General features: G+C 51.6%; 1 protein-coding gene across 1 annotated transcript in view; it reads left to right on the plus strand.

Annotated features, from left to right (window-relative positions):
* The window catches only part of PAH (phenylalanine hydroxylase), a 51,139-nt gene that overhangs the window by 20,538 nt on the left and 18,101 nt on the right, over positions 1 to 12,500 (plus strand). The window contains exon 4 of the mRNA XM_045826604.1: positions 8,466 to 8,554. Coding sequence (XP_045682560.1) covers positions 8,466 to 8,554 — 89 coding nt within the window. The remainder of the gene's footprint in view (positions 1 to 8,465; positions 8,555 to 12,500) is intronic.

Consider the following 12,500-nt stretch of genomic DNA (forward strand, 5'->3'; position numbering starts at 1 on the left):
GCTGCCACTCAGGTGGATACAGTAGAGGGACAGGTGTTGCAATGGAGACATGGCTGATGGAATTGGGTCTCTTCTCCACTGTTTCACTTGGGGACCGGGCAAGTGTAACAATGAAAAAGCCATCCTGGCTGCTGTGGCTCATTTGGTCGGGTGTCATCTCATAAAGTGATAGGTCACCAGGTTCGATTCCCGGTAGGGGCACATGCCTCAGTTGCTGGCTTGGTCCCCGGTCAGGGTGCTTATGAGAGGCAACCCGGTCAATGTTTCTCTCTCACATCACTGGCTCTCTCCCTCTCTTTCTCCCTCTCACTCTAAAAATAAAATGAAATTTTTAAAGAAGTGAAAAAAATCAATGTTTTCACACAGAGGAATCATGTCGTCAGTGTTGGGCTTATCAGAGGCTGAATGTAGCGCAGGTTCTATTCCCTTGCAGGGCTCAAAAGGGCAGGGCATTGAGATTTGAAGCGGAGCTAACATTCTACCTCATGGAGGAGGAAAGACTGCTAAGACTAACCATTTAAAATAAGGGTTTGGGGACCATATTAGTACAGATGCTCGGTCACTCCACCCCATCCTGGCTGCCCCTACCTGACATGGCTTCTGACCTTGACTTCTCATTAACAGAACAGCGGCGAGGGATGCAGGTGATGCGGAAACAGCACAACTTCACACCTGCGGAGAAAGACAGGCCCCTTGGGCGTCTGGGTAGTTTTGGTGAAGAAGTCAGGGCCCAGAAACAGATCTTTTCTAGGGTGAACAATCACCGTTGCCCAGTTGCTCTTTCTGTGGAACCCAGTGGGAGGGTGACCACAGGAAGGAAGGCATCGTGGTAGATCTGAACCTTTGATTCTTTTCACTCCACAAAATGCCCTTTCTGGGGGGGAGGGGCTCAGCTCTCAGGGGCGAGTCTGACAGCAGGTTGGAGTGGGAGGTCTGAGCCCCTCCAGTCAGTTAGGCCAAACCACTTGTCACTGTGGTTTTTAAACCATTCAAAGGGCCGTGTGAGTGATAGAAAATGAAACTTTTCGGTTTCTTAATTGCTAAAAAAAAATTCCCCACCCAAAACAGCTTAAGGGAAGAAGGTTAATTACAGTGACGAGTTAAAAATAAGCCCCAACCTTCTAAAAATGCCTCCTGGAGAAAGTGGTGTGAGTTTAATAGGATTTTAATCCAGAGAGTCTTTTGAATACTTGAGGTCTATTCTCTTGCTACCCTCTCTCCTGATGACCTCAAATCCTTCTTCAACCCAACATAAAAGGGCATTAATATCTGCCATCGATCCATCTCCTAATCCTTTTACCTTCCCCTTTGAGTCTTCTGCATGACATTGCATTTGGAGGGGAGTGAAAAATTCCTGTATGGAGACAGATTGCAGCCAGGAGAAACAGACGGGTCAAATAGCTCGGCTAGACAGAAGTACAGGCCCGTCACCTTTGGAGAAAATGATCGGTTGGGAGTTATCTTCCGAAAGCATTTAATGGACTTTGTTCACATTGTGGTGGTTATAAGGGCCCTGGTGTGGAAGCAAAGGGAATCCAGATTGCTTTGTAGAGGCAGGAGGGCTATTTATTTACTTTATCTATCTATCTATCTATCTATCTACCTATCTACCTATCTATCTATCTAGCCTTGGGGCAAGTAAGATTTTATTTTGGTCAATTCACGAACCAACCGTTTAAGGGAAAAAAATCATTGTGGAAAAGAGAAAGCAACACCGTTCTACTCATTTCTTTCCTCTCTGACACCTCCCCCCACCCCAAGCCCTCTGGGAGTTTTCTCTTTTCCGCTTCAGTGTTGCTGCCCTGAGGAGCAGAGCCACGGTGAGGCTGAAGTTTCAGATCCCTTGTTGGGAGTGGAAGGATAGGGTTCCTTGGGGGACTCTTAAAAGACTCTGAATTTTGGGCAAAACGGCACTCGTGTGTGCATGCATATTGTTAACAGAGAAGGTTGGCAAAGCTATCTTGACTCCCAAAGAGATGATGAGAATCTTGACGGAGAAGCTGCTTAAGGCTGGGGCGGGGTGGGGGGGGTTCCAGATGTTTGTGGTTGTCCCCCTTCCCACCACCTGGGCCCCCTTTCTTCTCTCCCTTCCTCTGCTCCTCTATCCTGTGTCCCTTCTTTCCTTTGCCCCCTTGTCAGCTCCAGAACCCCCCTGCCCCCTGCCAGGCACTTCACTTGGCCCCCTGTGTGCCTCTCAGGGCCGCAGATGCCCGTGGCCCCTGGTCTGCAGGAGCCGTGGGTCCGAGTGTTTCCAGGCTGCCTCCTGCAGACCTGGATGCTGGTCGGAGGTGCCGATGTTGCCGTAAGCCCTGGCAGCTGGGATTGGGACTTTTGTTTCAATAGGTCCCCTCTCCCCCAACACCCAGAACTTGCCTCTCCTGGGTCTGATTTCCTTAAGCCTTGTCCCTGATCTTCAGGGTGACAGCTGGTAAAGTCCTTCTCTTAATCCTTAGGCCTGGCCTGGGCCCTCTGAAGCCAGCAGGGCCAAGGAAGGGCTCCCGGAGGGAGATGGGCATTCTCTGGAAGGGGCTTCGTATGTCTTCCTTTGGACCCAGGGCAGGGTGACCATAAGCCCAGCTGGGAGTGGCAGGTTATTGGACCTCAGTGCAATGTGGGTGCTCAGAACACAGGATTCAGTGTAAACATGTTTCTAACATAGTGACCTTTTTTTTTAAAAAGGGCATTGGGAGGACAGTCCCAGTTTAGATTGGTGACTGGAATAAATGACCTTGCAGATCTTTTTAAAGATTGATTCATTTTTTCATTCTTATGCATTTACTCATTCCATTCATGTACCTCAACACATTTTTACTCTGTGCTTTGTGATTGGATCCCCTTTATCCGTCTGCTTCGCATTCTCATTTTAACACGTGGGCAGACCGAGAGCAAATGCTTTGCCTGTCCTGCCCACCAGCGCTGGGAGCAGGCGCTGAACCCACCTCGCCCGGCCTCGCCCTGCCCTCCAGGAGGAGGAGGCGAAGTGCTGGGCACCGTCGGCCTGAGACTTTCCTGAAGACCATCTCTTCTCTAGAAAGGAAATAGATGCTCCTTGAAAGAGGGAAATAAAACCATCCAAAGCCTTCATCCTGCAGGATGTTGGCACGGCATCCCTTCTCTCGTAGGGGGAGATGTGATGAGCACAGCGACTGCTTTTCTTGGGGGCTGGAGGCCACTGCCTCGGAGGAGAGACACCCAGGAGCCGGGGAGGCGGGGGGTGAGAGCACCCTTCTATTTTGGGCCACAGAAATGGAGGATTTATTGCTCTTCCCGAGACAGGCTGGAGGCAGAAGTCTGGGGCAAGCCTGGGTGCCTCCTCGGCTAAACCCTGGGGCTGCTGGGAGTCTGGTGGAGGGAAGGGGTTAGATGGGACTCAGCCTGCACCTTGAATGGCTATAAATTTAAGAGGCCTGCTCTGACCCGCTGGCCTGGAAGCAGGCTCCAGCCAGGCCTGTGGGGCCCTTTGGCTCAGGAGCGCTCCCAAGCCAGCCGCCCCTTGGTCTGAGCAGAGCTGTTGACCCCGACCTAATGAGACTACAACGTGGGTGTCCAGGGCCAACTCTCCCGCGGGTTGCTTCCCTTGGAACCAAATCAATATTCATTAACGATCTGCCCCCCAGCCCCGGGAGCCTCTGGCTTCACAGAAGGCCTCTGTATCACCACGCTGCCCAAGTCATTCATTAACCACTGAGCCCAGCAGCCCGCGAGGCCACGGAGGGGCTCACGGAGGCCAGCCCACCACCGAGGTATTTGCAAAGGTCATTAATGAACTAATCTGATTTAACTTTTCAAAACAGAGGCCCGGGTCACTGGGTTCCCAGCATTGTGAGTGAGACTGGGTGGGGAGAGAGGCCTGTGACCCTCACTGAAGAAGAGAAAATGCGAAGGTGTGTGGTGTGAGGAGCTGAGGGCTCAGACACTAAACGGTCACTACGCCTAAATCCAGGGAGGCCTGGCATGAAAGGTGGGGAGACCCAGGGCTGTGCTAGGGATTATCCTCAGGAGCCTTTAGATTCCTGGTTGAGTTTGCTCCCTCCTTTCCCTCTGCTGGTGGGAGAGCAGGAATCTCAAACCCAGGACACCCCACGCCCTACCTTATTCTGAGCCAGCCCAGCAGAGCAGGGACATGCCAAAGCGGCAGAGTTCAAAGTCCAGCGTGGCGAGCCTCGCGAACTTGAGCCAGTCCTTTCATCTCTTTGAGCCTCAGTTGGCTTATCAGTAAAGCAGAAACAGTAATAATACTGCCTAGGTTTTCTTTGAGAATTAAAGCAGACAGTGGAAGTAAAAAGTGCTTCGTACAGGATCGGCTACACTGTAAGCTCTCCAAAAATTATAACTTAAAAAAATGTAGCTGTCATTTTTTTTTTTTGTGGCTGGGAAACGTGGACAACCCCAGTTGTAGAGGAGGGGGAGACAGGTGTGAACTCCGGTCCTGCCACCAGTGGCCTGTGTGACCTTACTTACCTAGATAGGTGTCTGTGTGTGTGCATGTGTGTGGTTCAAGTGTAATAATGACACAGATGGACCTACTGCGTGTTGGTTGCTTCTCGCCCCAGCCCAGGAGGCCAGTGAGGGACTGGCTGCCTCACGCATTTCACAGATGAGAAGCCAGAGGCTCAGGTCTCAAGTACGTGCTCAGAGTCGTACAATTTTTGGGTGGGAGGGGGAAAACGTGAACACAGACCTGCTGGCTTCCGGTGCAGCGTGTGCACACCCGTCAGGCAGTACACAGCACAGGCACGCAGAAAGGCTTGGCCCGGGTCCTGCCCGGGGTCCTCTGCAGTCTTCCCCCTTGAGCGCTCGGTGGCCGCACACTGCTTGCTTTCCGGCCCTGCCCCCGTCGGTCGGTCTCTTCCGCAGAAAGGGAGGCGTGCCAGGCCCTCCATACGGTATTCCCAACACCCAGAACCTTCCTCTCCTGGGTCTCATTTCCTTACGCCTTGTCTCTGCTCCCCAAGGTAACAGCTGGTGGACCCTTCCTAATCGCTAGGCCTGGCTTGGGTCCTCTTTCTACCCAGATGAGACACCGGCTATACTCTCCGCTCTGCCAACCCTCGAATCCCGTGCGTCTTCGCAAACTTCTCAAGTTCACCAACTTTTCTTTTTCCCACCCAGAGTCTGAGCTAAATCATGTTACCCAACTAATGGTTTCCTTTTGCAGGACAAAAACCAAACCAAACCAAACCAAAATAAAACAAACAAACGAACGAACGAACCCAGAGCTGAAAAATATGCTGGTTTTGCTGCTCTCTGGCGTTCAGATGAGAAACAGCCAGCACGTACATCAAGCTGAAAATATGCTGGTTCTGCTGCCCTCTGGCGTTCAGTTGGGGAACAGCCAGCACTCCCAACTTCCATGTGTGGAGTGAGAACCCTGTTTCTTTGGTGAGAGGAGAACGGAAAATGGTCGAGGCAATGACATTTGGGAACCGAACAAATGTGGTGACTATACTTTCAGAAGCGAGCGAGGCTGACACACTGACTGAACTGGAACTATATTTTCATGTGTCTTGGCCAGGCTCAGACCTTCACAGGCATTCCGCAGGTCTCAGAATATGAAAGCCCAGAGGGATTGCATCCAACACTCCACATTTTATGGAGAGGTAAACTGAGGCCCAAGACTGGAAAGCCTGTTAATCTTGCTGGACTCGAGAAGAAAGGAAAGCGTGGGTGGAAGTTCGGGTGACGAAGTGGGAAGCCAGGTTCCATGCTAGGTGAGCGGTGTGTGGGGCGTGGAGTCATCTGGCAGCTGGCCCCCAGGAGGCTGAGAAGAGACATATATGCTCTCTGCCACTCAGTCCATATGTCAAGTGGCGATAATAATGTCACCTGTAGCATGGGGCTGCTATGTGGACTGGCTGACGCAGTGCACGGAATGGTTCAGGACAGTACCCGGCATGCAGCACGTGGTATACAAGTAATAGCCTGAACTACCACCACCACGTCTGTTCCTGTTACTGGTATCAAAGGGAGCCGGTCCGGAGAAGTGGGCTGGGTTCCAGGGGCAGGGAAACCTCCAAGGGGGAAGCCGCAAAGACAGCCAAGCCGTCCGGCCCCAGGGCCAGCCCCACAGACCCACGTGCTCTGCACTATCCCGAAAGTGGTGGGACCGCTTCTCAGTCAAGACCTGAGATCAGAGTCGGCCAGGCCTGAGTTAGAGCCCTGACTCTGCTGTTCTCTAGCAGTGTGTGCACGGGTTTGCCACTCAACCTCTCGGTGCCTTAGTTTCTTCATTTGTAATGTGGGGAGACCAACAATACCCACCTCATAGGTGGAATACTTAGAATAGCACTCAGCATTGGTTTTTATTACTCACATAGACAGTAGAGAGCTTAACACCTCAGAGCTATGCAAACAAGGCTCTAAATGAACTTTTATTTTTTATTATTTAAAAATGAAACTTTATTAGTGCTGTTGATATAACCATCTTGTTTTGGTGGCTGGTTCTTGCCTGGCTCCCATGTCGAGATCATAGATGACATTTCCCATGTATGGCCACTAGATGGCACACATGTTCTTTCCTGCCCCACCTGAGCCTTTGGGCCAGAATCAGAAATAACCAGCCAGTGACAGAAAGATACCTTTTATGGGCCAGACACTGGGCTGTGCCCTTTGTCTAAATTCTCATTTACTCCTCACAGCAATTCACATATTAAAAGAGGCATTCCACCTAAAATGCTAAGCACCATGCCAGGCACATGGTAAGGCCTCCAAAGATGTTTGCTCTTCTTCCTATTGTTGTTGCTATTATTCCCGCTTTTCCTGTGAGCACTGAGCACAGGGAGGATAAGGATCCTGGATTTGAAGCCACACCTGGTTGACTGCAAGTTCAGCATCTTTCCCCCTAAATCTTTTTTTCAGGGGAATTCGGGGTGCCGGGGCTTGCTTCACATGCCCCCCCATGCCTACTTTTGCTCTCTGATATTTTCTGGGTCTACCACTTTCTTATTTCCTGTGTGATCTTAAAAGTTATTTAGGCTTTCACAACCTCAGTTTCTCATCTGTATAATCAGAGTCATGATACTTTACTTATTGGGGGGATACTTCAGAAATGGCAACTAAACCAGAGCTGACGCTGTGCATGATGGTTAGTTATTAATGCCTTACATGTTAACAGGACCAGACTTCCTCCCTCCCTTCTTCCCTCCCCCCTCCCTCCCTCCCTCCCTTCCTTCCTTCCTTCCTTTTTTTTTTCTTTTCTCCTTCCCTCCTTTCCTCCTTCTAGGCACCTGGAACTACAGTGCACTCATGGCCCCTGCCCTCGGGGACCTTACAGTCCAAAATGTTCTAGTCTCTGTTCATTGCTGGGACAGTTTTACACCCAGGGTGTCTTCTTTCCTGTAAACTACAGGCATTTGGGGGCCACCACCTGCTCTCCCCACCAGGGGCCCTCTCTATGCGGGGCCCACTAGCTGTAGGCCACACACCTCAGACCCCATCTCATCTTCGGCTGTGCTGCTTCAAAAGCACGCAAGTCCACGGATTCCTTGGGTTCTGCCGGGCACTTGCTACCTGACTCCACTCGCTTCACCAGTGGCTTTCGGGTTGGCTTTGGCATCACGAGATTCTGCCAGGATGCCTGGGGGCCTTTGTGGGGAGACACGTGAAGGGAAGAGAAGGTCACGTGGGCTCATCCTTGCTGACAATAAAACAGCTCTGGGTTTTATCTGATTTCTATTCTGGGGTTACATGTAATATTTTGCTGCTGAAAAAAAAAACATCAAAAATGACTCCATTCTCCCAAGACAGGTGGAAGGGAGATGAACTTTTGGATAATTCAGAGAAAATCTCCAGGAAAGAAAATACATTTGTGAATGTGTTTTAAAATTGCTTTCCAAGGTGCTGAGAGAAATAAGCCAGAAGCAGACAAATACTGCATGGTATCACTTATGTATGGACCCGAAAACAGATTAAACTCACAGAGATGGAAAGTAGCTAAGTAGTTGCCAGGGGCTGGGGGAGGGGGAAGCATGGAGAAGGTGGAAGGTCACAGCCTTTCAGTTACACGGCGAGTAGGGTTTGAGGATGTAACCTGCAACGTGGTGATTATAGTTAGTAACAACTGCGTTGTGTAATTGAGATGAGCTCAGAGAGTAGGACTTACATGTTCTTATCCCTCCCCACTCCGAAAAGAGAAATGTGTGCGAGAGGAGGGTGTGTGAATTAGCACGTGGCGGGGAATCCTTTCACGATGTTTGTGGACACCGAATCACAGTCACGGACACTTTAAATATCTTACAACTTTGCCGGTTACACTTCAACAAAGCTGAACTAAAAAAAATAAAATTAGTTTTCCAGGAAAACAAGATTTCCTGTTTGAATCGGCAATTCGGTGACTATCAGGTGCCTTAACTTTCACCACCGTGGACTAGTTGGGGCTGATGACGCGCCTGGGCCCTTGGCGGCGTCTTGGGCCGGCGGTGCCCTGCGGGCCTGCCGCTCAGGACTTTGTCCTCTCCGTGTTGCAGTGCCCTGGTTCCCGAGAACCATCCAGGACCTGGACCGATTTGCCAACCAGATTCTCAGCTACGGGGCGGAACTGGACGCAGACCACCCGGTGAGTGTGGGGCCCTGCCCGCGCGATTCTTTCGGTCCTCCCCTCCCCCACCTACCCCCATCACCCCCTTCGGAGCAGCACCTTGGTCTGTTTGCTCGAGCGGCTGTCTCTGCCGACGGCCTACTTAACCATGCGGTGACGTCATCATTGTATGGTGACGTCATTGTGGTTGGAGCGACGGTGGGTCACCCTCCGGAAACTACAGTCTCTGTACAATACAGGTGTGTGGGTGTGCACCGCCCCCAGCGCACACGTATGTAAGTCCTCGTTGTCCCTCTGACTTCCTCCAGTTCCAGAGGCTAAAGTCACGGCCTGGGAGACAGTGGGGAGTGGTGACCCGGGGACAGGATCTCGGAAACTGAGTGGAAGGTGCTGGTCAGATAGGGAGAAGGAGATGCTCCAGCCTGAGGAAACAGCGTGTGCAAGGCTCGGGGTCCCGAAAGCACCCGGGAGACTCGGGGTGGCTGGGTGGTGTGCTGGGTGCGAGGATCAGAAGCGAGTCGGTCTGTGGCGCCCGACGCAGAACTCGGACTGTGTCGTGTGTCCTGGGGCAGGGGAGTGGGTCCTTCCGTGGTCTCTGGGGCGAGGACCAGGAGGACCAGCGTGGGCAGGTCTTCCCCACCTTTCCTCCGGGGCGGAGGGTCCGGGAGCTGCAGCCCAGCCCCGGCTCGAAGCCGGTTCTGGCGGCCCCTGCAGGTGAGGGCGCCACCACCGGGGGGACTGCCCTTCACTGTCAGCCCAAGAAAGTGCCTGCGTTCGTAGATCTTTAAATGACTTCAGGCTACTTTCGTTTGCAATGGTTTAATAGGACTCTAACGGAAGTGTCTGCATTTCGTCCATTGTCTGTTTTTCTTTTTTCACATCGAGGGGCGTCCTTACTGTTGAGTGCGTTGTGGACGACCCCCTTCAACACGCTTCTGTCCAGGTCCCCTGGGCCGTGGGCCCCGGGAGCAAAGCACCTCCAAAGACACTGTTTCTCTGAAAAGCTGTCTGGTCGCCTCTGACCCAGATCAGCCCGTCTGGGTCCCTTCTCCTCTCCCCAGCCTCCAGTCCCCCGACCCTGACCCCCGCCCTTCCGCTGGCCACACTCCTGCCCTCGGAGGATGTGGGAGGAGAGGCCAGTCCACGGGCTGACCTTAAACCTCTGGAATTAATTTCTCCTCACAGACAGACCCAGCCCACGTCTTTGGCTCCCTGGCCTCTCAGTGTCACGCATTTTGTCATAAAACTGCAATTTATCAGGTACACGGTCCCCCCGACGAGGAGGCCAGGCTCTCCCTGTTCCTGCCTGTGACTTCTCATCAGATCTGGGAACTGACGGGCCAAGGACAGAGCAAACCCTCCCGGGTGTGAGGAGACGGGCGGATGTTCCCCCGCGGGGACCCTCTGTTCCGTGCCGTCCCGGCGGGCGTCCGGCCCAGCGGCTTGTCTCGCCCCGGAGCCCCGCTCTTGGCAGCAGGTGCTGATGTTCGACCCGATGCCCCCCGCCCCGTCAGGGCCTCCAGCACAGCTGCTCTGAGAAATGAGGCCAGGGAAGGACTGTCCCTGAAACAGAGGTCAAGGACATCTGCCTTGGGGCATTTGGGAAGTGGGGACATGAGCTAGGATAGCTGCCCTCCACTCTGTCCACCCCGCCGGCCCTCCAGCCTGTTCTCTTTCCTCTGTCCACACATTAGTGATTAAGCACGTGATGTTCAGAGTCAGCGTTTCTGGAGCACGGATGGTATGCTAGGTCCTGTGGGAAATGCTTTACCTGCATTTAAGAAATTTAAATGTTCTAACCCGTGGGAGGGTTGTGCTTTCTCGCTTTCAGATGAGAAATCTCAGCCTGGGAGGGCTGTGCAGCCTCACGTGTCTGTGAACAGTGTCCCTGGCCATGTGCAGGGAAGAGGGTGGAAATGGTTGATGGGCCCTGAACCCTGCCCTCCCCGAGCCTCAGGTGTAGGGTCGAGGGAGGACGGGTGACTCTTCTTCCCAGAGGGATGGCCCAGGGGACTGGGACACCACTGTGAGCCTGGCAATGTGTGTGTGGGGGGCGGGTTGGGGGGGGTGTGTGTTTGAAGAATTAAAATAAGACCAATCCAGACAGATTTGGAGACATAATATGTGGGCAGTTGTAGGTCAGCACAGAGCTGGACATGTAAGCAGGGCAAGAGCACATAAAGCCTCGTGGACTGTCTTAAGGATTTTGGACTACATCCTAAAAGTGGTGAGACGCCACTGAAAGTTTTTAAGGAGGGGGGTGACGCCCCCAGGCTTGCCTTTTGTAAAGTCTGCTTGGGCTGAAGTCAAGGGGGAGTGTTCTGGAGAGGAGACCAGAAAACAGTGATATAGTCCAGGTAAGAAATGACCGAGGCCTGAATCAAGCAAGGTGTAACAGTGAGGATAAGGTAAAAAAAATAAATAAATAAAGACAGACTCAAGATATTTGAAAGAAAAAAATGGACAAAAACTGATTTTTGGATGTGAAGGAAAGGAGGAAGAGAGAAGTAAAACAGTGACACCCAGGTTACCGGCGTGGGCAACCAACCCAGGTCTCTGAGTCCTTTCCAGAACAGGCTTCATCGGGGGTGACCACGGCTAATAGCACAGTGCAGGCAACAGCAGGGGTTGGGGCAGCACTGCCTGTCTCCCTTGGGTTGCAGGCCTTTGGCCCATGTCTACAGGATAGCAATGGTAGATATTTAAGAATGTCACTTTGAACCTCTTGTCTCCTGTGTACCAACCTTCCTCTTGTTGGCTTGGGACTGATAGGATGCAAAAAGGCCCTCCTTACTGGCCTACATGGACTGTAAGTAGCAAGGTGAGAATTCTCTAGGTGCTGTTTGACAAGCCCAAGGATGGGTGATGGGGCTTGGTGACCCTTCCACAGAGCATCCTTTTTGCATTCTGAGCAAGATGTCTCAGCTTCTGGACTTCCCACCGTAGTGCACAATGCATTATTTTTTGACTGTCTCCTTTAAAAAAAAGATTTTATTTATTTAGTTTTAGAGAGAGGGGAAGGGAGGGAGAAAGAGAGGGAGGGAAACATCAATGCGAGAGAGAAACATGATTGGTTGGTTGTCTTTTGCAGGTGCCCCGACTGGGGACCAAATGCATGACCCAATCATGTGCCCTGACTAGGAATCAAACTCGTGGCCTTTCGCCTTGCAGGATAATGCCCCACCAACTGAGCCGCACCAGTCAGGGTGAATGTCTCCTTTATACTCAGGATTTTATTTGATCTAATCCACCCAGCGTTGTGTGGTCGCTACTGTGAATTGTCTCGTTTTACTGACCAAACTGTGGCCATGCTCCTAGCAATCAAATGGGTTAAAAATCCAACCCAGCCCATCAGACATTTTTTAGGTTAAAATTTGCCTTTAGTCATTTTAATTTTTTAATTTTATTTTTTCAATGAGAGTTGACATTCAGTATTATTTTATATTAGTTCCAGCCTGTCTGATTAAAGATGGCATTTCTGAGGTTTAACCTTGGCCATGGTATCAAGAAATGGTGACATCAAGGCCTCTGTCTAGAGAAATACTCAGAAGACTTTTTCGTATAGCTGCCCTTTCCCCCAAACCCCCACAAAAACAAAATCCCACTCTTCCACACCCTCAAGTAACAGAAATCCTGAGAGCAAGGGAAGTGATCGCATGTCGACTTTGCATCCTGTAGAATTCTCTCTGCTTTCTTCCATCTGTCCTCCCTCTCCCGCCCTCCCCTCATCCCTTCTCCACCAGCAATGTATTTTCCTGTCAAAACATACTTGGTTACCCGCAGTGCAGCCAAAATTGCTGCTATTAGCTTAATTGAGACAGGGTGATTATAAATAAATTACATGCAGCACCACCGACATTGCCGCTATTAGCGTAAACCGACACAGGATGATGGGTCGTCTCCAACGGCAGCTTCATTCAGAGTGCGTGCCACAGGGAGGCCTGTGGTCACCCGGCAGCCCGAA

Source organism: Phyllostomus hastatus, unplaced genomic scaffold (assembly GCF_019186645.2).
Source record: "Phyllostomus hastatus isolate PE091 unplaced genomic scaffold, TTU_PhHast_1.1 phas_scaffold_755, whole genome shotgun sequence".
In the NCBI taxonomy this organism is placed as follows: domain Eukaryota; kingdom Metazoa; phylum Chordata; class Mammalia; order Chiroptera; family Phyllostomidae; genus Phyllostomus; species Phyllostomus hastatus.